This window comes from Bombus huntii, chromosome 12 (assembly GCF_024542735.1).
Source record: "Bombus huntii isolate Logan2020A chromosome 12, iyBomHunt1.1, whole genome shotgun sequence".
NCBI classification, from domain to species: domain Eukaryota; kingdom Metazoa; phylum Arthropoda; class Insecta; order Hymenoptera; family Apidae; genus Bombus; species Bombus huntii.
The window spans coordinates 6,350,205-6,377,803 of NC_066249.1; the positions used below are offsets into that span (position 1 = coordinate 6,350,205).

Below are 27,599 nucleotides of genomic sequence, written 5' to 3' on the forward strand. Positions count from 1 at the left end.
TGAATTTTCATTTAATTAAAAGGAAAATTATTCTTTCAACTGCGCTCATACAGTTTGGAAACAATTCTCCATTTCGTCTACAGTTAGAAAAAAGAAATTGAGAACAGAGATTCTGAAATGGGCAACGCCAGGAACTATGCACGAGCTGCCTTTGTTTTCCGAGACCAACCGACAACGTCCAAACAGGAATTTCGCAAAACTTCACGCTGGGAAAATTCTCCGACGCTGTGCATTCTTGCGCGATTTCACTGCGCGCGTAATTTGAATGCGTTTCATGGTCGGTCGGTTTCGAAAATAGACCCTGTGATTTTTGCAACGCGGTCCTCCAACTAGGACCTTTTATTTTCTTCAATGAACGGAGGGGACGAATTCGCCTTCCACGATAAATAAACTTCTCCCTTCTATACGTCAGGTTAATTTTAACCAGAATTTCTTCTGCCTCCGGAAAAATGTATCTTACGTAACTTGTAAATCAAATTATTAAAATTTTAATAAACAAAGCTGTTTACAGTTACATCATTGTATAACTTGCTAAAAATCTCCTGATATGACGAACAATGGAACTAATTGAATTGAGAAATACAAAATTTAGAACTTATCACATTTTCGTACATGTGAAATTACCTAACATACATATATTTCATCTGTCATACTGCTAATGAATACGAAGTATACATTTTTTTCAATGAAACATCTCCTCCCATAATTTCCGTATTTTATTTTCTCGTTACGTACAACATCAACAAACATTTTCCAAGTTATCTTCCATTATACAAAATATTCCTGTCACATTCGTTTTCTATATATCGTAATATTAATAACAACGAAAAATCATTTATACGAAAGTTATAGTTCTCAACTCAGTTATGTTCTTCTACATGTACTGACTAATGAAATAAGCTTCTGCCATGTCAGGCCCGAAAATGAAACGTTACTCGAATCTCCGTTTAAACCACACTTAAAACCTTCCATTATCCTAATGCGACCATAGAAAGCAGGGACCAAAATATCGCATTTTCCAGCAGGGCATGTCGTGTAACGAGCAGGGTTGCTCGCGAAACGAGGGTCGCGCATCGCGCCGATAAACGCGTCGCCTCGCACTGTGAAAACGTTTAATCGACAATCACGGCTCGATTGTCGGTTGTCCTATATTACCGCCTTAATTGCGGCACATTAATTATAATGGTATGATTATTGGGCCGTGAGCGTGATTACCCCTGCCCGTCTCATCTGTGCCGATTAGGCCGTCTTTGTGCACGCTGGGATCGACCCAGTAACTAATGTCGACACCGGCTGGGTGCCACCATTCGATCACTTGTCAGACCCGAATGATAGCCTCACAATGTGCGTGTATATGTACGTCTTCGTAGTGTAATTTCTTTGTTCATCTTCGTAATAAGAAGGAAGTTAAAAATACACTACGAAAGAAAATGTACAATTAATAATATCATCCACACCGCTTAACGCCGAGAAACACGACAAACCTCGAGACTTTAAGGAATTTTCTAACAAGTAGCAATTTGTCGAAGCGTTATTGGACGTTGACGTGCACCTCACAGATGTCTTTGTACGTTATGAATAATCTAGAAAATTCTCAAAACTTCGACGATCGTTAAATATGTAACCCGAATGCGAAGAACGCGGAGTTCCGCCGCAGTCTACTCGTCGTATTGTCAAACAATGAACAAACAATTCGCTTCGTTTTCTTCTTCAAGAACATTTTTCCCGCCTCCCTTACGAGACCAAACTTCGTATACGATATAAACGCAAATACTGGTAAGCGCACCCCATAAAGTCTTCCTCACCCCCAAAAGTCACCCTAAACCGCTTTCCATCCCATGGACCGAACAATTTGCCCAAGTCAGCATCCGCCAATGCGCGCCAAACTCTGGTGTCTCAGTTCATCAAGCCCGTCCATCGTCTTGGTCCCCTCGCCTCGTTTAAGTCGTTTAATTATCCGCAGCAAGCTGGCCGAGAAATATTTCGCGTGGAAACGTCCGTCGACAAAGGCTCGGCCTTGGAAGGATCATCAACGAAACGGAGAAGGGAGAAAGTGAGAAGGAATCCTTGGGAGGAATACGCAAGGACGTGGGAAGATGGCGCAGGGCCCGGCGAGTAGCTCCGGTTCAAGTTTTGTCGCTGCTGGCCGAGAGATAATAGCTCGGGCTTAGTCTGCACAAAGGGAAGACGGCACCCGCAGCTCGCGACACTTGTGCGCTACGGCTTAAGTTTCGTAATACCGGCCGAGCGGCCGTGATACACTGTACACGTTAGGCGGACACTTAATGCAATTTGCATATCTTCGGCTTAAAGAAACCGACCTTTGGCCGAAGACCGTTGTTTCAGCAGTGCGGCTTGTTTTCATTGCCCTAGAGGGTTGTGAACCAGGCAGATGAAAATGGCTTTGGTCTGGAATATGCTTGGGTATTTTCTTTCGCCTCTTTTTTATTGTTTACTGGGAACGGAGTTTTGTAGAGTGGCGGTCAGGGATTGGGAGAAAGTGTGGTTAAGTGTTTGTATTCGTCTTGTAGAGAGAATGATTCATATATACCGTGTATAGAGAATATTCTACAGAAAGTTTGAAACTAGCTAGAGAATAACTGTTCATCGCGCAATATATAAAATAATGTATCATGAAGCAGCAGTGATTCTTTATATCATAGTCTCAATGTTATATTTCTCGTGATTTATTAAAAAATATATATTTATACGCATCGTTTTATTTGATTGAAATTCGTTAACAACATCGATCAAATAAGAATCCGTATTATAGTATTAGCTCTTTGTTAACGACGGTTTTTCAACATGCAGAATGATTTTTGTCAGCTAATACGTCCAAAAATAATTTGACGATGTTTATCCTATACGTGATTTTTATTTAATATACTTGAAATCTCGTACGGGAAGTTTCATCTTTACTGTTTGGCGAACGAATTCATTTACGGTCGGCGTGCATCGCGAGAACCGCCGGAAGCTCCGTTCATCGAGCGGTGAAACGCGATATTTTTCATAAAATCCCGAGTCGACCGCGGCTGCGTGATTCTGAATATCTTTTACAGAGAGGAAACCGTTCGATTCCGCGTAACGGCCAAACAAAACCCCTATGTAAATTGTGTACTCTCGCTTGCATATTTTGTTAGTTTTATGTACGCACCAGTTTTTATTTTCGCAACTTCATAGACGAAAGGGCAGAGTTTCAGGTTCCATCCAACTGGACCTTATACGACTCAGCTGTATCTGTTTTAAGCATTTAATAATAGTATCGATCTTGAAACCAGTTCCGGTGATCAGCCGTTCGTAAAATTTCCAATATTCTTTCCATAGCCGAGGAATATTAATTTTAAGAATTGATTTCAGATTTTGAAGAATCACATAGGCAGATATCGAATGCGTAAAATTGCAAGTTGGCGGAAAGCGGTACACCTACAATTTTTTGTTCAATTTCAAATATTACCATATCATCTCTCGATAGATATGCATTCTTGTCAAACTTGACGATAATCAAGAAATTTCAAAGGTATCGATCCCTCGTAAATCACTGGCCTTTCACAATGGCGGAGGAAAGTAATGACGAACGACCAGATACCAAGAAGAATTAGCCACCGACTCGAATTGCGTGCACCGTCAGATAAAGCATTCCATAATTCTTCGTGACAGGACGATCGTCAATATTAACAGAGTTACAATTGACTGTTAGTGCAACCTCGCTGTACCGCGGGTTGAAGATAAATTTAACGCGCGCGAGGAAATTGAAAATGGTTTACACTGTCGAACTGAATTGCAAAAAAAGGGGCGGAAGAAGAAAAAAAATTGGAAAAAAATCAAACGGGGATATCGCCGATCGTAATTGTCAGCACATAGAGTTTCGAACCTCTATTCAACTGATAACACATATCTGACAGGATAGAAACCTGACAGCGCAGCTGCCGAAAGGTAAACAAAATTTGCGATGCTGGAATATTGAAATCGATCGATCCTACGTACATAGGTGTTTCGGAGAGAGAAAGAGAGAGAGCATGGTTTAAAAAATGTTTTTGGAGCCATAACAGTTCGAACACGTTTACCGTCATTAATTTCAATTTGATTAAAATTTTTGTTTATTCACCGTTCGAAATTTTCGACGTCATCCTGTCTCGTTTGGAAATAATGATTGCTGGGTCAGTGGTCGAGTGGTCGATCTACTCTCATTGAGGCGCATGGACGCTCAATTTTGTTCAGTGATGTTGCAAGAGTTCCATTTGACTGCATATAAAGATTGCATTGTTTAATGTATTTCACTTTAAGGGTCGAAGAATGTGATGTACGCGCATGTATAATGAAGAATTTTAATGATTCTGTATTTTAGTTTCTATATTTTGGATTGTCTTAAGTTTCCACTCTTTACTAGTCAATATTCTTTGTATAAATAATTGCAAATTTTTTTTTGGAGCGTGTTAGGATATAATCCATAACAATATTTCTCCATTCTTCATCCCTCGTTTTCTTATATCCCCTAACAATTACCAGTATCAACTGGTGCTTACAGATCTAGTTTCATTTTCAACATATTCACTGAGACCTCTGAACCACCACTAAGAGTCAGAATAAAATACCTAAACGATAACTTCTAAGTTTCGGCATTTCGAAATCCTATTTATCTAACCATCTTCATAAACAGAAATATCAGCAGATTTCAAACTCATCCACCAGCAAACTACCCCTTACTGGTGTAAGATAGAAATATCCACTCCAATTTTAAAGACAAAGCACGCGAAGAGCTCGTCAAAAACCCATCCGAAGTAGCTTGAATTCTCCGCGACATTAACCTTCCATAAAAACCGAAGCGGCACGGGGAACGATACGTGAAACGAAATCGTGTTCGTAGCGAAGGATGGCGTTCGGATGGTGAGCGTCGGCAGAGCGTAGATGGGATTTTAGAAGGGTTGCAAGGGTAAGGTAAACGATATTTGCGAAGCTTGGGGGATCGATAGCAATTTAACCGCCCCTCACCATTCTGTACGACCGCTCCCCTGCGCTACATCTATGTACCTTCGCCGGACGTAGGTCCACCTCCAGCAACCAGCAGGAGCATCATCATCATCGTGGCTACCGCGGCTGCTTCCACCCTCTCTTACTCTCTCGTCGGGTTGTGCACCGTGGCCCAGTCGGAACTCATCCATATACATCGAGAAAATTAATATCTGGGCTTCGTTCGCGCGTTGAATAAACTTGGTTGCGCGGCCGCTTCCTTCCAGCGTCGCTTCCTCCTTCGTTTCTCTTCCTCCCTCGCTACTTCCGGGCGACGATGATCAACCCCTTGTCTTCGAACACCCTCGTTTTTCCTCGCTCTAAGCATTGCTGAACGAGCCACGCGAACGTAAAACGGTCGCGTTCGTTAATAACTTCGCGGCGGAACTTTAATTCCGGATCGCCACTGTTCGTTCCTCCTTTTGTTTCTTGGAATTACGATCGTCGGACTGTTCCCGATCACGCAGCATGTGTGGTATTCTTGTTTCGTCTGGATCTGCTATTTGTATCCTCCTCGGTTCTTTTTCGTACCTTTGCGCGAATCACGATGACACTGATGATGTATTCGCGACGTTCTAGGCTATGTTAGGTAATTGGGTTAGAGGCGTTCGTTTCTCGTACCTACGGTGTTTCTTTAGGTTTCTGAAGGTTCCTTTTAACAGAGTACATAAGTGAATAGTTGGAGAACTGTGTGCATGAAATATTAAGAGAAACGTTTTGGTCTTTACGGTGGAGGTTCAACGTATTTGCTGATGTATATGTTGCATTTTAGATTACGTATTTTATTGGTTGTTGTTAGAGAGATAGACAAAATAGCGGGCAATATATTAGAAGAACGTTATTATTTAAACAAGTTTGGAGGAAAATTAAATATGGTAGTTTCCATCATTTGAAAAATCATTAAACTTTAGAAAAATTCGTGAATAGCAATGAAAGTAATCATGGTTTACTTCATTACTTAAATTTCGACCACTTTTTCAGAGAATACTTCTATTTTTGTATTTACTATAAAAAATTACACATAAAGTATCATCATGGAAGCGGACATCAACTATTTAAACGTATTATTTATTTAATAAATTAAGAATGAGTTGCAGCGGTATACAAAATACCACGTGTTTCCAATGATTTATTCCAGCGTCGAAACTCTGCTCTCGTTTCTTTCAGAATTTTATTCAAGCCTCCCGTTCAACCCCCTTTCGCGTGCGCATCTCTTGCTATATGCAAACGTTTTGTGTCGCGTCCTGTGTGTTCGCGTGTGATTCATCGATCTCTCGTAAGCGCGGATAACGTCCAGCATGGCTGGTCCGCTTATATTTACATATTTAACTAACCCAACGGCGGAAGCATTAACGCAAACGCGGACGGATAATCTGGAATATGTTAATCCGCCGCGAGATGCATACCGTCGCTTTGAATTAACGCGAACGCTCGTCTACGACGCGAATCGTGTACACGGCCGATGTCGAAGCGGACGAATATGGCATGTAATGCTTTGTGTGTACCCCTACGTCAAACGTATAATTGTGTCAGTGACAATGGCTGAATATCGTATATTTTTTGCGTTGAATTATTCCAGATATTGCCACCATTGCGACTGTTCGTATTAAAATTTCCCTTCTTTACATTGTTTGTTTTAATGATTTTGGATTATTACGATGTAAATCAGAATTTTTACATGTATTGTATTTCTGATTAATTTACTTGCTTTAATTAATTTCTTTGCAGTCGATTCATATACATTTGCATCTCTGACGTGGAATTTTAGTTATTGTTTACGAAGGACCTGGTCTTGTTACTCGGAGGGAATTGAACGTTGATCCTGTAACTGTGCAATGAAACTTAAGTAATTGGCAATAAGTTGAATGGATCAGTTTGGTTTCCGAGAAACTCGTATCTTGTAATATAGCCACTGAATCGTCAAACGAATTTACAACCTGTTAATCGTCGATAGCAACCATTGTCTCATAATTCTTCTGGTTAAACTGTAACGAAAACACGGGTGTATCTCGCGATTCCTCAACACGACTATGGTTGACGAGACCCAGTTGACGACGCGGTATAATCGAGTGAACCGAGACGATCGTAACGAGGGTCTGACAAGCAAGAAGACGGAGTTTAGGTCGCTTAGCGCGACGAGCTTCGTAACCTAAAATCCACAGTCAAAGTTTGCTACCACTTGGCAGCAGTTGTCCTCGGATCGCGAAGGCCACCTAAGGTCTCGAGAGATCCTCGACTGGCTGCTAGTTCTCGTAAGAGTGCTTCAGCGTTGTTGTCAGTGCGCCGAGGAATATGCGAAAGCGACACTCGTCTCATACCCGAGAACTTCTCATTTAACCCTCCCAGCCCCGTTGCCCAACTTTCATCCCTTCTACGTATCGTCCTGATAACGAAAATGATCGATCAACTCGTTGAACCATATTACGTATATTTTCCTTTTGAGTTTTGCTAGGTTTTATTTTTAGTTTGCCAAGTTCGATCGATTGTTCTTAAAACAATGTTTTGTTATTTATTAAACACGTAAAATCTTAATGAAAGTGTACGTGGGGGGTGCTTAAAATTTTTTCTAAGTTTCTTCTAAGAAATTCTTCGAAGTTTTAGAAAATTTCTGCTTAATTTCTTGGATTAATCTTTTTTTCGATTATAAAGATTAATCACTCGATTATTTATGATAAAAAAACTACCGAATAATTCATGAAACTATTGAACTTGTATGGAGGAAATCATTCGTTACAAATCGGATTTCTTTGAATCTAAATTACATAGTTATTCCCATTAGTGGGAAAATAATTTACACATCGTAGCTTAGAACTATTTCCTATGGAGAAATTAAACAGTTTTTATGTCGATCAAACAATTAATTTCCCTATAGAGAAACATGACAGTATAGGTGATTAGCCACGGATCATATCGTAACAAACGTAGCCAATTATGTTTGAGTTGCGCCCTTCGTAACACGCGAAGAATCTTGTTCATCTGTCGACGCCGTTCGCCAACTTTGAGGTCGAGCAACCTGGCATCGAATAGAATCAACAACGAACGAGATTTTGTTTCTGCGTGTTGCGTGGTCAGAAAAACGAGAATGGGGCCGAGCGTGTTCACAGAAATCAAGAGAATCATCTCGCCCACGTGCAGACGCTTCTGCTAATTTTTCGCCTCGATTCATTAACTTCGTCCCGTAGCATTCGTTCGAAGAATTCTTCTATTCTTGATATTTCTGCTAAATTTAGTATCATCATGCGATTCTCTTTGTTCATCATTGTTTTCGTAAGAAGCAACGTATACAAGAAACTACTTTTACTAAAAGGTATGTAGAGACATTTACAGAATAATAAAGGTTTTCTTATAAGAAAATATGGCGAGATGAACGTTGATGATAGTTTCCTTATTATGATGAATTTATAAACAATCAACAATGATAAATAATTGCAAAGTAGTGGAAATGCAATTAACGTTAATTATGTTACATAATTTTATAAACCAGCAGGGGGATGTATATACATAAACGTAAATAATAAATTATGAAACAGATAATTATTTTTAATGTAATACATAGCAATAAAAACGAAAGAAAATTTACAATTCGAACCTTTTGTTAATTATTATGAACGATAATGAATACGTGGAAATTACGAAGGAAATATGATGAAAAATAAATGAAAAGTATCAAGTTCATAGCAATGATATCACAATAAGAAAAGCTGCAAAATATTCTGAAACTGATTGACATACAAGGAAATTATCTAGTAAAATTTATTGTCGTGTTAGTCGTGTATTTTCTAAACTTCGTTTCAATTTATTAAACGTATTATTCAATTGAATATTGACTGCCAGAAAATGTATGATACATGTTCTGTTTCAGGCAACGGGAATTTAGAATTGTTCGATAGTGAGAGCGGGCCGGACCTCACACTATCACCTCAGACCTTCACGTCGACGGCGGAGGCCTTCATCAATGACAATAGTGATAGTCTTGGCGTTCCAGGAGACAACGATACGGGTGAGTGTCGTTTCCAATTCTACTTTTATTGCGCGCTGTCTGACCACTACCGTGCTTGTTCTACTTGAGCTCCACGTTATAAGCAAAAACGCGTCTCTTAAATCTTTCCTTTTATGATGATAATAAAGTTGAAATGATATTGGGGGGGGGGGGCTCTTAAAGTATACAAATTCATAAAAAATCTTTTACTACATAAAATTACAAATTGGTAAATAAAATTTCTGCAGCATTTTTCATTCGTTTTATCCACTTGCGTTGCGATACAAATATTTCAGCGAAGAGTATTTTCTATATATCACATTTTAAAGTCATATTAAAGTCATTAAATATAACATTTTAGAAGAGTGCACTTTTACAAAGATATTTTATTTCTAAATTAGTAAACAACCAAAATTCTAAAATTTCAATTAACTGAATTTCATCAAATTTTCTATTTCTCGGAGGAAACATTCAATTATTAATAATTTTCATTCCGATTATTTATGATTTGGTAGAATATTAATACTAAAATCTTGACCAACTAAATTTTCCCAAATTTTCTGCTTCTTTAAGCAAGCTTTAAATCTTAACAGTAATCCTATTCTCCCGAATTTATCTCGTTGGAATTCATCTCATCCATTTTATCCCATTGTTAAAATTTCAAAAACGCAGCGCTATTCGTCAGACAACATTAAGACCTATTTAGACATCCGCTCAACCGATTAACCTTCGACAAATGAAATTGGTGATAAGGACGAATAAATCAAGATTCGAAATCGTCGCGGCGTTTTAGTGGAAGCCCGTGTTTCCTTTAATTGAAACGGTCTAAAGGGCGTGGGCCGTCGATCGTTTAGAGTCGTTAGGCGAAGGAACCGAGGACAATGCATTAGCGTAATTGTTGCGCTGCTCGTCAACGGGTACAGTTGAACAGTGAGTTACAACTAGTTCGAACAAGTCCGGGGGAAGCTATTTCCGTGCGTGCGCCACGCTACATAATACCCATTGTTCCCGACAAGTATAAGGGGTCTGTACTAGTTGTACACCGGCTATAAAATGTCCGCATTGTTTCCTGGGGACACGGTGCACGGTAATCAACACGCCTTTCCAGAAGTGGAAGCTACACCTTAATGTTCTGATTGAAACCTTAGCTCGTTTGTATTTTGTACGGACGTACACGTTGTTTCGTTAAAACGTCATTCACTTAAATGAAATAACGTTCCACTTAACGATCAATTAGTTTCGTATATCGTATTTATAAAAATATTTGTAAAAATTATCGGTTTTACAATTAAAAAAAAAATTGTCCAGTTGCTGGAAAGAATACAAATTGAACGATGGAGAAAATGAAAGAACAGGAAGATTTACTTTTGAAGTTTGTTTGTGGCCATTTTTAATACACGAGCCATTTGTATTATCATATTTATTTTAATGAAGGCGCTTGTGTATCGAAACGTTATAAGAAATAATTTGCATTCGAGTGTGACAAGCCTGTTTTTCGATAAATACTCGCAACTTCAGACGCGTAAATCATCGAAAGAAGACGTGTTTACAAGAAACAAAAATACATAGTATCCAGTCCTTCTCGTAATTGCGATAGAATGTAGTAACATGACGCAATCTCTCATCCTTTGACGCGCGATTCACGCGCGGGATAAAACAAACGAGCCGCCTGGCCAAAAACTATCGGATTTCAAGCGGCGAGCCAACAACCGAGCGTGTCATGCCCGATGCCAAAAGCGCGTTGTTTGCGTTCGCTGTGTCAAACCGCGATTCGATTTGTTTTTTCTCGTCACATGGACGCATTCTAATTGCCGTCGCGTGTCTTCAGGGTTGCTTTCACCGGGGTAAAGTATGTCAGGATTCATCATCAATGATTGTTGATAGATTTCACGAACGATAACCCGTTATGGAAAAATACGTGAAAAATCTGACTTTGTATTTTTATTTTACAATGTCACAAGTAATTTATGTAATTAGATTTCATAAATCCCATCAAGATTCATCATCAATATATTCAAAGTTCCATGAATTTATTTCGTGGTAATTCATAAATTTCCCACATCGATAAAATTCGTATAGACATTATAGTTTCGTTTTAGTCAAAATGTGGGAAATAATTTATGGAATTGGGAATTGTACCTGAGATACGTATGTGAATTCTAGTAGGTATTTCGCTTCGCACGTGTACCGTGAAGTTGGACAGCAACCAGATTCTAATTAATACAGAGTAAAGATTTATCATTTTTGAGGATAATGATTTATGAGCTGTTGCTGAATAACATTGTAATTGGATTTTATGTAGTGCTATATTTTCCCAGCGCTTTTGACGGATCTCAGTCGTATGGTCTTTGGTATACGATACTCTTGAACCCTGTCTATGTCTGACAGATTGAGAACTTGCAAATGAGAACGTGTTTTATATAACGCTTATTCTGTCACTGTGTATTACTACTATTTTCAATATTCGCATTTCCAAAGATATCAATGTAATATTATGATATATTTAAGTTTACCAAATGTTTACTTATCGAGGTAAAATCTAAATAAATCGCATTCTTAAATTCTCCAAATTTTTCTCTTTTCCCAACTAAAGTTTACTGAAATCCATAAAATTTGTTCCAATAGCACCGATCGATCAAAATTCACGCAATCTTTATTCTCGATTCACTGAAAATTGCTCGAATTCCAATAACCCTTTTCGAAAGCTGCAAACATTCAAAATCATCGATAAACTATATTTTACTTGGTTTAACCACGTCTAAAACGGTAGTTCCGAGAACTACGGATTTATTTCATTTGTAAAATGTAGACCGCGATCACGGGGAATAAGGTGTTTTGCACGAGCGAGTAAGTTCGTTACGACAATTTTGAGGGACACAGAGGGTGGTCGGGAGAACTTCGAAGCCGCAGCTGCGGGCAGTCGCGTCCATGAATAAATTTCACCGTGACGATATGTCATTTGCATATTACCTGCTACGTGACGGCCGAACCTTGGTCGCGTCGAATGTCGCGTTAGGGTAAGCCAGATCGAAACGCTCGACTCTCCCGTATTACGAGGAACTGTGCGATACGAACAGAGTTCCTGTATGCTGCTATCGATCTACGCTCGCTCATATTGGTAGACTTTCTACGGGTGGCTTCAACGAAACACGTAGAATACAATGAAACATATCTACGATTGTTACTTGAAAGTTGGAACTTTAACTTTAAACCTCGTTCAAATTGTTTAACTAGGCAATTAATACGTAAAATTGAGAAGAAATAAAATATTATGAATGTGAAATATTTCGTAAATGTAATATATGTTTAATGATTAGAGGAACTTCGTTGAAATTAAACAGCTGTTTATAAGAGGAATAAGAAATTATGTACACGTCTAGCTGAGAGTAGTACAGAAATTAAACATTCTTTGCTTTAATAACGGTAATTATGCTTGCTTCGATACACCTGAAAGATGGTATAATCTTATTTCGCAATAAATTAAAAATATAAATTATCCCATTGTCGTACCATTTTCTTATATCGTCACAAATATTCAATATTTTCTGAAATTCAAAAAACTGTTCCATCGACTATCTGAGAAATTTTGCCAAATTTCATGAAACCTTGGCAAGTTCCTACATACAAGCTTCGTTTTACTCCTTTGAAAGAAATAATAATAAAGTAACTAATAAACGATTTTTATGTCAACGATCCGAAGTAAAATCTTCATTGTTGACGGAAACTTGGAATCATCTCCAAAGTCTTGCCTTTCATTCGAATTTTCGACGTTCCAAGTTAAGGAAGTGCCACCGATAAGAATATTATTCGTCCGACGAGGTTAGAGACGAACGTCGACCAAGACGATCTACATATGAAAGACGACGCGTTGCTCGACGATAAACGCCACTCCTAAGGAGGTTATCCCGACGACATTGTGCCGAGAAATGTCGTCAAGAGCGTCTTTCGCCTTATTCTTTGGCCTTTTTATACTACCTTCTGCCGTTCGGGGAATATTAATTCCCCGAATTACAACGACGAGGAAAATAAAAACGTTGTTATGCTAATCCACGGACGGACTGATTTTTATTCGACTTGCAATTCAAACGAGCTACATGGAAATCGCGAAACATGCAAATGCCGGCGTATTTTCCTGTTGTAAAGGGACATACATATATTTTTCGATTTTCAACGTTACGCACTACGAACTCCGACAAAGCATTATTTCATTACGAATCGATTTTTGATACCCTTTCAAATATGAAAGAATGGACATTTCTTTCGCAGTGACGTATGCAAATGACATGTTATTGATCCTCGCCATTTTATTCTTACGGATTTGTATACTAACGTCGAAACCGAGAATTGTAATTATAATTCCTTCAATAATATGTAATTGTATGCTGTAAGGTAATTTCATCGTGGAGATTTCAATTCCCCCAATAAAAAGTCACTAATGGTAGTAGTGTGTGAGTACGTAGTCTGTATCGAATAGATATCGTTATCTAATTGCAAGCTCATTTTACATTTACATTTGATGCCGAATTTTAATTAGATACATTGACTTAAAATTAAGATCCTTTCCCGAAAGAATATTTTTAAATAATATATTTTAAAGAATGGCTATATTTATGAAAATATTGATAGAATTTAAACATTGATTTTTTAAAAACAGAGATAGAAGTTTCTTCTGACTTTTTCTGCTTCTTATTTTCATTCGAATAATGGATTAATCGAAATTAAGAACACTTATTAGAGTTCAATATTCAACCTGGTCGAACAAAAATACGAAAAAATGTAACAAAGTTGCATTTCCTAGTTTACTATCTCAACGTTTAATCGCAATAACTTTTTAAATATCGTATTTATAAATAAATATTTGAAAACAAGACTCGAAGGCATATTATTTTCAATTTTACATTATTTACTTGTTCCTAGAGAATCGTCGCATTGTATTACCAACGAGTCGTATTCCTGTTCCTCGCAAGCAAGTGAAATCCTCTACTTAAGATAAGTTGCAGAGTTCGTTCCAGACAATTAATTAAACGATCCCGCGAAATAAGCTTTGATGAAATAGAAAGGCAGCGCCGGTATGCCATGGTGTTCGTATTAAATTCAGCGAGAGACGCGAGCTCTCGTAATAAGACATCAGACTGGCACGCGGACGTCACCAGGGGATGAACCTCAGCCTGGGGGGGAAAAATACGCCGGAATCGTTGTAGACAGAAGAATATTGCATTCTTACGTTGAAGCAATTACTCGCGCGCCGAGGTATCGTTCTTCTGTCGCCTTTACACGTCGGAAACTTTCTACTAAGGAAAAATGCTTGAGAACGAACAGAGGAAGAAGAAACGAAGGGAAGAGAAGGAAAAAGAAGGATCACTTTTCTACCACCATAGAAAATACCAGGCAAAGGATCGTATCTAGGACTCCTCGTTTACTTTTTCCCTTTCCTCTTCGCTGCCTTTCCTACCGTTTCTCTCTATCCTTCGCACACAACTGCGCTTCTTCTTGAAAGAACTTCATTTCTGACTTCAAGACTCCGCAATTTGTGTCTTTTCGTGTCTCTATTTGGAATCATGACATTAGTCTCTCTCGGTGGAAGTTTTTTATTTCACGCGAATTCTCCGCCACGGATGATGGCGTTCAATTATTTGGCCAAAAACTTGACAAATGCTTATAGTACAGGTGATTGGATTTTTTATTTTCTATAGATAGCGTGCGTGATAGAGTACAAAGTTTCTTCGAATCTTCTGAGATACTCGTAAGAGATTCAAAGCAAAGGAAAACGCCATTAGGTTTCCTTAATTGCTCAGAGTTGCGGGATTTTCATTAAATAGTACATTGCGTGTTAAACATTTGATTCTTGAGAATTAATCTCACATTTCTTTTCAACACCTAAATTTCGTTACTTTCGGACGAGCTTTTCCAAAAATCCACGAAATTCAACTGTTTTAAATTTTGCCTACTGCAAACTATCACGACCACGGTTGTAACAATAAAAAGCTAGGTTTTAACAACTTTCACACTATCAAACCTCGACGATCACCTCCGTGTAAGCGCAGCCTCGTGCACTCTAGCTGTCTATTTGCCGTTTTTTTTTCCTTTTTTCAACGTGAACCTGATGGTGTATCGCGAAACCGAGTTCTTTTTTCGTTGACCAGCTTTTTCACGCTTGTTTTTCTCCGGCTCGGTCCAGAGCGCTATCTATCCTTTTCTCTCACACTGAACGGAACGTGATTCAGCTTTCGCGCCCCGTTTCGTTGTTTTCGCCATGCTCGAAACTGCAACGGCGATCTCGTTTCAGGAGGTGTCAGTTTCAGAAGCGTAGAACGGCGGTTTTAATGGAACTCTGAGCAGGACGCGTCTCGATATCTCCTCGTGGACGATCGATTTTTCTTTTGTTCATCTTTCTAGCCGCGGTGTTCCTCGGCTTTTCGCCGTCTTGCGGCTTGTAAAGCTCGATCCATTGCTTTACTTGGTTATTAAAATACGGTTCCTACGACTTTTGTCCGAATTGTGAAATTGTTCGACGTTATCGGCTTGATTCTGCTTGAAAAACGCTATGAATAGCATAGTATATTTTTTAAACATCGATATGATGAAAATTATCGATAAAATTAATTGTACAAGATATAGTTCTCTAAATACTTTGGAAATAAAATTCAGCGAGATATCGCAGCTTATTATCCAATAACAGTAGATCGAGTTTAGAAATTCGCCTGAAAGTTGTTTCTCATGAAACATGTATTGATTCTCTGTAATTTTGCTTATTCATTCGTCTCAGTCTTTGGTTTTAAAGATCGTGTATTATTTTGAGAAAAAACTATTGGAAAAATTTCTGAGCTATATATACGATATTAAAACGTGTTTACTCACGTGGAGCTACTATCCGATACAAAATTTGACAGAGATATCTGTTATTCCTGGTCGTCGTGTAAAAAAAAAAAAAAAAAAAAAAATTTCGATGATCGATTAAATTTTATGATATCAACTTTCCTTTCTATTTATAGCACATTTGCGTCGTGCTATATCGATATACACGTGTATTAACAGCCGCTAACGGATTATTATACTTTTTCCTGTTCAAGACATTGTCAAATGATCAATTACTCTAATAAGAGGGAACGCGGTTTCAAATATACTAACTTTCCTTCACAACTCAACGGTAAGCCAAAAATTGCATCATTTCCAATTTCTCAGCCAGCCATTTACCTGCACCTAATACCCTCGACTAATATACAGTGAGAAAAGTTGCAGCTCGAAATGAAACTAGTCGAATTACAAGCAAACTACCGGGTCAATAATTACGAACGCGTATAAAGGGGGTGGTAAATGTTAGCGTACGCAACCATTTCGCAAGTTGTCCACCGTGTGCACCGTATTTCTGCCTCTTTCGAGAAGACCGAGTCGATTTTAGATGATGGCCGGAGGATCAATTACGGGAAGCCGTAAACATCGCACGTAACCCAATCACGAACGCGTGTTGCATGGTCGGGGTTGTACGCGGGCAGGCACGCGATCGTTTCAACCCGTCGGTTTATTGCTCGATATGATTGATCTTGTGGCGGGTATTCGCGTGTGCTGTTCCCGCAATTCGCGTGGGAGCTTGCTCTACCCTCTACCCTCTTGCCCGTCGTGGATGTTGGCCCTATTCATTTAGAAGGGCGAGCTGGAATTCGATGCGAGAGAGAGTGTGTATAAAAATTGTTAAGAACGGTCGGATAAAGTGGTTCGGGGATTTGGACGTTTGTTCTGATCGCTAAAATAAATCGGGCCGAGGTTTCTGTTGTTTTGCTCGCCGAGTTGAGTAATTCGCGAGAACGTTTCGCGAGAACAACAGCGAAATAGGAAACGTGTCGGAAGCTCCTTTTTAGGGGAATGAAATTTTTCGGCCCGATGGATGTTATATATTTGACACTTTGTTTCGTATATGACATTTTTCAAGATGAGATCTACAATTCCGTATATAAAACATGAAATTTTGTGCACGACACTTATGAGCGTGAAACGTATACGTTTGGGGAAAAATCCTTCAGATCAAGACAAATTCTTAGTTCTGAATGTGATTGATTTTGAAAGATCGTTCTTTGCTTCTATTTTTGTTCTTATTCGCATATTATTCGTATCAGCCTGCACATAAATCTTACTTTTTCATGTTCTTAACGAAACGTTTCAATAACATATTTTGAAGACGGACTATCAAGAATTAGAACGAAAGTGATTTCATTAAAGTTCAAGGTTGAAGGTTTGGAATGAACTGTAATATTTTTAAATATCGGGGAAAGCCAAAAATATAGTCGGAAATTTGGCATGAGAATCACAAGTAGTACGTCTTGGAATTTGTAGCAATTGTGCAAATTGTTAAGCAAGCAGAAAATTAATCAATCCAATCTCCATAAGTATCTATCTAGTGCCAAAGAAGGCACTTTGATGAAATCGTAAAAATCTTCGCTGATTGCCGATTCTCCTTAGCTTTTCCGTCCAAGATGAACCCGTGCCAACTTTTTACGATGTGACTTCTGACTCTCCCTTGGCAATGAAATCCACTGATATTCTTCCGGAGCATTACATCAGCAACTACACCCACACGTTTTATGAATAGTAGCTTGTCGTCTCGCTATTAACGCATGGCTTCCGTATCGGTATCTTCTCTAGTAAACAGTGCGATAAATGTTACTTGATATTACAAAATTACCATTAGAAGATAGTTGACAATGCAAAAATGTTGAAAACATTCCTCATTCTATTATAAATAGAATGGAAACTCCTCGTCTATTTGAATAATTTCCTTTTTACATTTTACAATTTACTTATAGTTATGAAGGTAATAGAAAGTACCATACTTTCTCGAGTTCTATGATTGTTAAAATAATAATAATAAAAGAGCCATTCTCCATGGAATTACTCTATATAACTTTATTATCTTCTAAAAATTTCACGCGAAAGCTGAATTCCAAGTTGAAATCCAATGAAAATTTTCCCTCGATAATAGTTTCTTCCGTGCTGGGGGAAACTTAATTTTCCTGTGTACAAGTTACAAATAAAAATCTTCACAAAACAAAGAACTTTAATTTCTGATCCTTCCGTATTTCGTAATTAGATGATTATATATTTAATTATGGATTTAGATTCTCTGATCTGATATTTTATTAAACGTATTTTTTATATCTCTATCGACGCTAGTTAGATCACGCGTTATATAAAGTAACATTTTGTTTATAATTCACAGCACAATTATTTACAAATATATCAGCAACATATGTGTATTAATTCAAGATTAACTGGAAATTATTTATGTGTTTTTAGTCTTCGTATCGAATCAATATTTATAAAAACCAACATTTATCGCAAATCCGAACTCGTGTATATTTCGCATGCAAAAGGTTCGTTGCATTTTGGTAAACACAATTTCTATTTCCCCTGATCTTCTTTCTATACTTGTCATCCCCGTTTCATGCAACCATTAGCCTCAAAAGTTACCAGGATAAACCGCGCAGCCGACAAATGTATTCATCATTCTCTGGAATAGTGAAGCGAGATCTTCAGTTTGCAGAGACAGAAGGACAAAAATAGAAGAACTTCCAATCATTTTTCGCACAATAATAGCGTTACTTCCACGTAACGTGGCTGACATACACGCTGACCCGGATATTCTCGTTACACTGAGGACCAATTCAGCCGCACTGGTTGCTCGCTTCCGTAAATAACGACTGCCACGCAGAAGCGACAAGCCGCTCGTTGATATCGCCGTTTCGCGCGCGCGACCCAGCCAGATACCCAGAACATGAGAAAAAAGGATAGAGCACACTACACACTTCGTGGTTGTCGCTGGAAAAACTCGTGGCCGTTTTTTCGCCAGCTTGGTTTGTCGTTTTTTCCCTTCGCCTTACGGCTGTTACAGCTTGCAGTTGGGCTCCCTTTGTGACAAGGACCGAAACGATTCCTGTTTTTGAGAGTTCAAATTTAGCGCTCACCATTTGCACTCTCTTGAACAGAATTGAATCGATATTGTTAGCAAAGTTTTACGAGTCTCAAGTTACGAGCTATCATTATCAGCTATCATTTATCGTGTCATATTAATTATAGCTATGTATATGTATGTCTATGAAATATTTTGATACGTAAGAGTAATAGGAGTTTACGTTTGTTATCGAGCACTCAGTGATATTATAATAACGGAGTTTTACCGTAATACGATACAACGTTACTCTTTCATGTTAACCTTAGAACTGTTCATTTTCGTACCATTAACTTCGGAGAAGAAGTACAAAGAGGAAATGAAAGCAGTTGAAATTGTGTTTATCGAAATGTAAGAAATTATTTCCGTCTGCAATATAATGTCCATTTTTACTAATATTGATTTGATACATAGTTATTCATACGAATGAAGTGACATTCTGTTACGATAAAATTCTGTTACTCTGTGTAATTTTAATCGATGCTGGATAATAAACGCGCGAAATGTAATAATATAAATATGTGAAAATACTATTTTGTATATGTATACACAAAAATGAAGAAACATAGGTGATGAAAAGAACGAATGAACTCCCCTACTATATGCATGAACTCAACAAAGTACTTGCCCTCCCCCACCAATTCATATACAGAGTTCTAGTACGTGGTTGACATAAATGGCCCGGTTACAACGTTCTTTCTCTCTGGTCCACGACTTTTACGTCGTCGAACGACATCGCGGCGAGATCACTGGGGCTGGTCCTCCGAGACCGAGTTCTGTTCTCAAACGCGTGGAGATTACGTCAGAACTTATGGATTCCTTATCCAATCTCTGAAACTACCACTCACAGAGCCTCGCTCCGTTTCCTCTGTCTTTGTCTGTCTTTCACCGGCTGTTCGAGAACCTCGTAAAAGCTCGGGCGTAATGAGAGGCGGGATCGTTCCCATCGACGCAGCTGTCGCGTCGCTAGGAGCCGGCCGAGATTGTTACGACGAATGGAGCGAGTATTTCGGAGAAAGTTCGGTTCTCGCGTCTATGCCTCTATGCCGCCTCGTCGCTAATAGATGAACTTCGAACAAGAGTGGTAAACGAGTACGAGCGGCGAAACGGGTTGCGGGTGAGAGCACGGTCTCGCGTTTGCGTGGCCCAACTTTCGAACATAGAAATTTTCAGCGACGCGGTTCGCGTTTTAGCGACGTGTTTAACGAGTTCTACCGCGGTGAATGGAGGGACCTTGGGTTTTAGTTTTTGCGTTTCGATGGGAAGAAGAGCAGGTAACGATCGTTGGAGATTTCTATCATTGACGAATAGGGTTGATCGAATAGGGTTGAACGTTTTGGTTTTGATTTTTGTGGATTTGCTCTTACAAATTTGGGAAACTTTCGTTGGCTGACGAAGATCAAGTAGCTAATACTAGAATCAGCCAGTTTTTCTTCTAGAATTTACTCAAGCTTTTGACGAAATTGATTATATATCTTTTATTAAGATCATCCTTGGAAAAGAAATTAATGGCAAACAATCTTTTGGATTAGTTAATTTTTATTTGTATTTGCCCATCAGTTTGCATTTACTGTTGTCTAGGAGACGAAAGGAATTAGTGTAACTTATTTTTAATATTTATATCGTTTATCATCCCAACACTTAATTCTACACTTGCGAATGTTCACGCATTATATTAGGTAGTCCGAAAAGTTTCTTTCGTTTTATGAGGAAATAATAGACGTACAACGTTTTTTGTTTTATATTATTTTGTCGAATTACGTACGATCCATTTCGTTCTGTTGAGATAAACACCGTGACATTTCACAGACTTGGTTTCACGTTTGTATGAAGGTGCATTGTTGCGAAAAACACATTTGCGAAAGAAAGACACTTTTCGGACAACCTAATATATGAAATTCAACGATGAAAAACGCATGGAATGTGTTATAAATCTTATCGGACGAAACAAGCGTAGATATCATTTCTTACTAATATTTTCAAAAATATGAATTAGCATAAACATCCGCAGTTTAATGAATTTCAACAATCAAACACTACTTGGACATAGTCCTTTCTTTTATCGATTGAGTCGAAGCTTGCACGATCTTCCGAGCGTTAATTCGCCTCGTAATCCATAAACTTCCGGAATTCTCCTAGCCTCGCGTTTCCTATCTCGCTTCTCGTTCGTAAACAGCGTCGTAGAATGCTCGTTCGTGAACAAGGTAGTCGTGGGTGTCGGAATGCAGGGGTTCCAGGGAGAACGGAAGGAACGCCGGAGAAGGTTGAAGAGGAAGGAGGCGATGTCGGCGTAATGATACGAAGAGATCGTGGAAAGTGTGAGTGGGATCAACAGAGAAAGAAAGAGAGAGAGAGACAGAGAGAGAGAGTGGGAAACGGGAGAGGAAGGTCGATGGTACAACCTCGTTGGCTCTAATGCGGGCTATTCAGCTCCCACAATGCACTAGTAATACGATTTCACCGTCTCCGACATCCAACGAGCCGTCCACAGGCACAGGTGTTAGCTGTGAATGTGTGCGCGGCATCATACATACATACGCATGCTCGTACACACACACGCTCGAATACGATCGTACGGATTTTTAAACGAAAGTTCTTTGCTGGTGTGGGAAGAATGGAATGAGAAAAGAATGGATGGTATAGGCGTAAGCTGGTTTTGTGGGGCTCTGTTTTCATTTGTTCGTCGGTGGAAAGTGTAGACTAGCTCGCAGAAAGGATTTTAAACGTGGAAAGAAAGATTTAATAAAAGAATGGCATTATGGAAAATCGGAAATTGAGAATCGATTGATAGAACAGCGGCGGGTGAAATAAAATCGACGATTGGTATAAGAATTGATTGACAGTTGTTAATAAATAATTCTAGTAAATATTTAGAGTTTGTTAGGGGATATTAAAATAAAAAGGATTATTTCAAAAGTTATTATAGTCGAATCTTTAGAAGAAAATCCTTTTTCATCTGGAAACTATTCTGTATATATTTTTCTATAATTCTTATTATAACTCAAATTTTTCTCTTATACAAAAAAAAAAAAAAGAAATTCGAAAGGATCACGTTTTCCATAATCGCTTCTGGAAACTTGCTTTCACGTCGGCTATCGATTAACCATTCTGCGAGACCTCTTTTTTCTTCCAATATAGGCATTCATTTCTCACGAACGTATCGTTATTACCAGCACACGTTACGATATAAAATTTGCCTACGCCCGTTGGAATATTTGGTCGAATTACAACGGTGGAAACGGCCGTGTGTCACAATGGCTCGGTCAGTTAAGTTTCTTCCAGCGGAATTACCCTGGAACGAGTAAATTTGTAATAAAGGAAATCGGGGGTGGAGAAGGGGTTGATGCGGAGACTTTATTCCAGAGAGCGAGCTTCGAAGTATCGATTTGTAATTATGAAGCGAGTTATTGGATATCGAATACTTTGGAGTACGCGTATATACGTGTACATAATATCTATATACCAATACAGAGAGAGGTAGACGTATAGTCGTATTTCCGGGCACCGTTCGCGAGTCTGCTTTACGTATTGGTTTCCCGTCGATCACGTGACATTTATTAACTTTTATCGCCGTTTTTTTTTTCAACGTGGAAAACGCCTTCGCCCTCGAGCCCGGCTACGATTGCGTCGATTGTTTAAATTTGTTGCGATAGTTCGCTCGCCCCTGTCAATGTTTTAATTTTATGTCGAAGCAACGTAAATTTGTCGATTATGTCAAACGCTCGATATTTTATCAAATGAAACCTTGCAAATGTCCTGGCTGTATAAAAGGTTACGAAAAAATATGCTCGTCGATGTTTACGCTATACACTGGAGCCTGTTTTAGGGCCAGACTTCGATGTCGTTGACACATGAAACTTGTAATTTTGGTTGTTTAAAGAGAAAAAGGGGCTCGGCATAAAAAATCACGTGTCATATGGAAAGTCGCATATGATTGATAAAAATAACTGAGCGCGCTTGTTTTTCAGCTTTGATGCTGCAGTTCGTCGTCTGTTAATGTATAAAATATTTTTCGACGGGGCTGGAATTTATAGACGTGCGCCCGTACATCATCGCCATACTTGCGATCGCATTACGCACACTCGGATCGTTATTTTTCCACGGTCGAGAAAGTGAGGGAGAAATAAAAAATAGCCTGCTGAAAACACGTACTATTCTTCGTGACGATAAATATTATGAAATGCACTGGCAACGAAATAATATATGCAACTCGTAATATATTGTTCCCTTTGGTGTGAGAATGAAATTAATAATTCCACCAAGGATGGAGCAAATGGGCCGTTGGAATTATTTCGTTTTATAGACGGAAATGCCGACCATGCGTCAATCGCATAGGTTTCTCGAAGACTATATAAATTTCGTTTATTACAAAAATTTATAAAATACAGAATTTCGTATAGAAATACAGGATTTTTTTATGAAATTTATTTCAGAGTAAGAATTTTCCACAGTTTGCTAGTAATACTTAACGCACCATCGACCGATCGATATTGTTTATTGAAAGTTAAATTCAGCCAAGAGTTACGATATTTCTTTTCCTTGAAATAAACCAAAATTTTTATTTTCTGTATACAATATTCCTGGGTAGAATTCTTAACAGGCCCTTTTTTTCCTATCCTTTAGCTGTCTACCTATCCACAATTTACTTCGAACAACACTGTTCTCTATATTTCTCTTACTGTTCAAATAATTCATCCCCGAAACAATTAGCCCCGTATCACGTTAGCCTGTGCTGATTGCAACGCGGATACCGTATCAATTTTCCGGCTTCGAGATTCAACGACGTAGAGCGCGGAGAATCCCACAGTGGTTCATCCTTGTAAGACCATAGAGTTAATCAATACAGAAAAGGGCTTTCTTTGATCGTTCCGGGACAAGTCTGGCGAAAAGCTCGCGAAAGACGAACTTAAATTGAAAGTGTCCTTTACAATGTACGACGAAACGTGGCGGTGGAATGGGAGAAAGAAGAGCAAGCTCACGGAAAGTGCAGCCTGTAGTAGTTTTCTCCTCTCTTTCCTACCGTCTATCCTCGTAGCCGCGTCACATGCTTTCGCCAAGGGATTCTACCTTTTTTCCCGTGGTCCTGGTGTAACGAGTAAATAGCTGAAAGAACTGCCGACTCCGCGGCAAGGAGAAGGAACAGCGGCAGGAGAAAGGGTAAAGGGGACGTGCAAAGGAAGAGCAAAACCAGTCTGCTGAATATAAGAAAAGGACCGAGATAAGAGACGGAGGTTGGATGAAGTGCATTTTAATAATCGTGGCAAAAGCGAGTGGCAGGTATCCGACAGCGCCCTCAAAGCCACGCGAATTGTCACTACTACATCGCTTCCGGGCTAAAAGTGGCGGAGTATTGAAATAAGTGGCGCCTAGCTGACTTCCTTTCTCTCTCGGTTCTTCTTACTCGCTGTACGCGTGGATCCGTGAACGGACATACCGTAGATTCCCTTTTTAAAAAGGAGCATGATTTGACGTGTTATAGTCGAATGGAACTCGTGTCTAGAAGACTTTCAGTTTCTTGAAATTCTTTGAAATGAAATAACATCACTTTCGTCGATGAAAATTTTCTTTTTTAGAGAATATTTTTAGAAGGTAGAACGTATTTTGTATTTTTAAGGAGAGTTTGAGGAAGTTTGACGATCTTAGCTGTTTCATACAACAAAGGACAAGACATTCTACAGATGTAATTCAACATTCTAAAGATCAGTGACGTTACGACGTGTCTTTATGGTCTTGATGTATCAACTATCCAAATTTTTCTTGAAAATTCGCTAGGCACAGTAATTTTCGTAATTTGTCATTTTTCTTTATATTTATCATCGTCGTTATCGCCAATGTTATTTAAAATGATTCATCCTACCCTTCAACCTCGAAATGTACGAAAAAGTTACAAATTCCATGATACAGTTAATTAATAACTATCAGCGAAATATTTGTCTTTGTTCATGGCATTCGTCATAAAATCATCCTCTTCAACTTTACTTCCATAAAATGCTATTTCACTGAAGAAATTTAAACATCCACGACGAGAAGAACGGGTAAAACACGTTCAGAATGTCAGCAAGTAGAGAATACTACGGTAGCGTGCGCCAGAACGATGTAAGGCGTGTAGAGAAGTGTTAGCGCGAGAGAAACGCTGGTCGCTTGAAAAGCACCCCGTAGAAATTTAATCCGGGAACGTAACGTTAGCCCGGAACGGCTCTCGCCGATTAGGTTGCGAGAGAATGGGAAGGACGAGCTCTACACGGGGAGAGAATGGCCAAATAAAAACGTCCGGATGGCAATTTGCAATAGTAAGGTCGCTGGTTAGCGTGTACGAAGGGAGTGCTACATGGTGGCGAAGAACGACATTAGTTAAGCTTACTTTTCAAATGTTCGTGTACACTGAGTATTCTGTTTTGTTGAACTATATTCTAATATATATAAAAAAATTTGCTAATCTTCTAATGGTAATTTTATCGTAACATATAGAACAATGTAATTTTACAACAATTTCATGCTATGTTATAATGTTAAAAAAGGGTGTAGTAATCTTGCAAAAATTTTTCATCAAGTATATTGATAATTTTCTTCGTGCTGGTATGGATATGTTGACTTATAATTAAAATGAAGATTTATAAAACTGAATGAAGGGAAATTGTAATTCCGCACATTCGAGCAAAAAAAAAAAAGAAAGAAAAAAGACGGAAGAAACGAAAGTAGTAATTTCGAAATTTCGAATAATTACCACATGCCCTCGTGATTTGCGAATAATTTTTGGAAGTGTGTATTATACGGAAATAGATGATTTATCGTGAAGTTATTTTGTTTTGGAGTTGAATGATCCAATTTATCATTTCGTCATTCTCAATTGACGAGAGGTAAAATAAGCAGAAACAGGTATCGCGAAAATTTATAGAATTGGGATGATAATTGGGAAAGTTTTGATTTCGTATTATTACATGCTGTATCATATATGTAAATAATTCTTGGAAAGTTCAATATTGGAAATAATTGGATATTTTTAATGTGCAAGCGAATATGATTTTATCGAAAGAGAAAACTGATTAAATAAACAACGTTTGAAATATTGCAAAGTTGGAAGGATTTTACGTTTGCGTGATTCGCGTTCCTTCTAATTTTAGATTATTCGTTTCAAACCAAGTGTATTTCGAGTATAATTTTTCAAAATTTGTTCCATTGGCTTCTGATCACCCGTTGCCTCTTTGCTTCGTTAAAACTAAACTTGACTAACGAACTAGCACCTAGTACTTACATAGTTTTTTCCATTAAGAAGTATAAACATTAACTTGAAGCCACATATACTGTTCTACCTCATTCAGTCACACACCTACCGTAGAAATGTTGGGTTGCAGATCGATCTTTTAATAAATGAAACTTAAAATAATATAAAATTAACTACATCGAATAACATAATATCTGAATAATAATAACAATTTCAAAGTACACTGATACATATTTAAAACCTTCACTGTCAAAAGTTTCAAGTCTGGTTGTCAGTGAATCAAACACTTGTCACAAACCGACGAAACAATTTCTTGCAATCTCAAAACTTTCAGAATGAATTTCACGAAATTACATGGATGCTAGAAGTAACAGTTTTTCCAGCCTCTTACCATTGATGCTATTTGGCGAGCAAGATCCATTCATTCAAAAACGGTGTTGCAATTGCGAGCATCGTTCCTCTTTCAAGCGCAACGGGGGCCGTTCTTCCGGCGGCGGACGTCCGCGATAAAGTTTCTGGAAAACGAGCGTTTCCACGGACGGCTGGATCGTCGCCGTACGAGAAACGATACGGTAACGACGCTCGTTCCATCGCAACCGGCACGGAACAATCGCTTGGAACGTCCGCGCGAGACAAATCGCGAGAGTTACAACGTGGCGTTAATTTTTCTACGCCGGACGAGAGCGATTTTTCCCAGTGCCCGCAGCACATCCACGGAAAAATATTGCGGCGAGTTTTAAGCCGTATCTTCTCACTGTGGATTAATGGAGCATCCGGAGAACTTGGGTGATCCATCATATTCGTTGAATCCTCGTCGTGACATCGCCAAACTTTGAATGCTTTAGATCGATTTAGAATACGTTTGATGAATGTACCTTTGATAATTATGTCGTTACGAATATACGAATATATGTTTCCCAACAACCAAGGATATTGCAATTTCGAGTAGTTTGACCGAGTAAATGAGTAGATATTTATAGGAATATTATTGTGTTTTACAAGCATGAACAGCTTTGGATTCTTCAGATTGAAATGTACATAGAATATGTTTGATGAATGTATTTTTCATAATTACGAATATATAAATATATTTTTTTTCAAAAAGAGTTACATATTACCAAACGTATTTGAAATACCAAACTTGATAGCAAACTATCAAAATCAGAACCACCAGGATACCCTTAAGAATCTTCAGGTTCGCGTTCCAATCGTTCCAACACGAGAATTCTCTGAAAAACATAAAAATCCATAAATCTGCAGAAGAGAACAGCGTTCCTTTCATCCGCCTGGGTGAACGCATTAATAGAATTTAAATCATAAACGTTCCCGCGAGACGTACATCGGCAGGAATACCTAATTACACGAGCGTTTCGTCGGACGATTTCGCCTGTGACGGGTGCACGATGCCGTGCTGCATTGATATGCAGCCGCGAGCGAGAAGTAAATTGATC

At 38.6% G+C, this 27,599-nt stretch overlaps 1 protein-coding gene across 7 annotated transcripts in view; it reads left to right on the forward strand.

The window, feature by feature from the left end:
• Positions 1 to 27,599, forward strand: part of LOC126871786 (uncharacterized) — a 585,120-nt gene that overhangs the window by 359,105 nt on the left and 198,416 nt on the right. For all 7 annotated transcript variants that reach the window (XM_050630990.1, XM_050630993.1, XM_050630991.1 and 4 more), the window contains one exon: positions 8,870 to 9,007. In XM_050630990.1, coding sequence (XP_050486947.1) covers positions 8,870 to 9,007 — 138 coding nt within the window. The remainder of the gene's footprint in view (positions 1 to 8,869; positions 9,008 to 27,599) is intronic.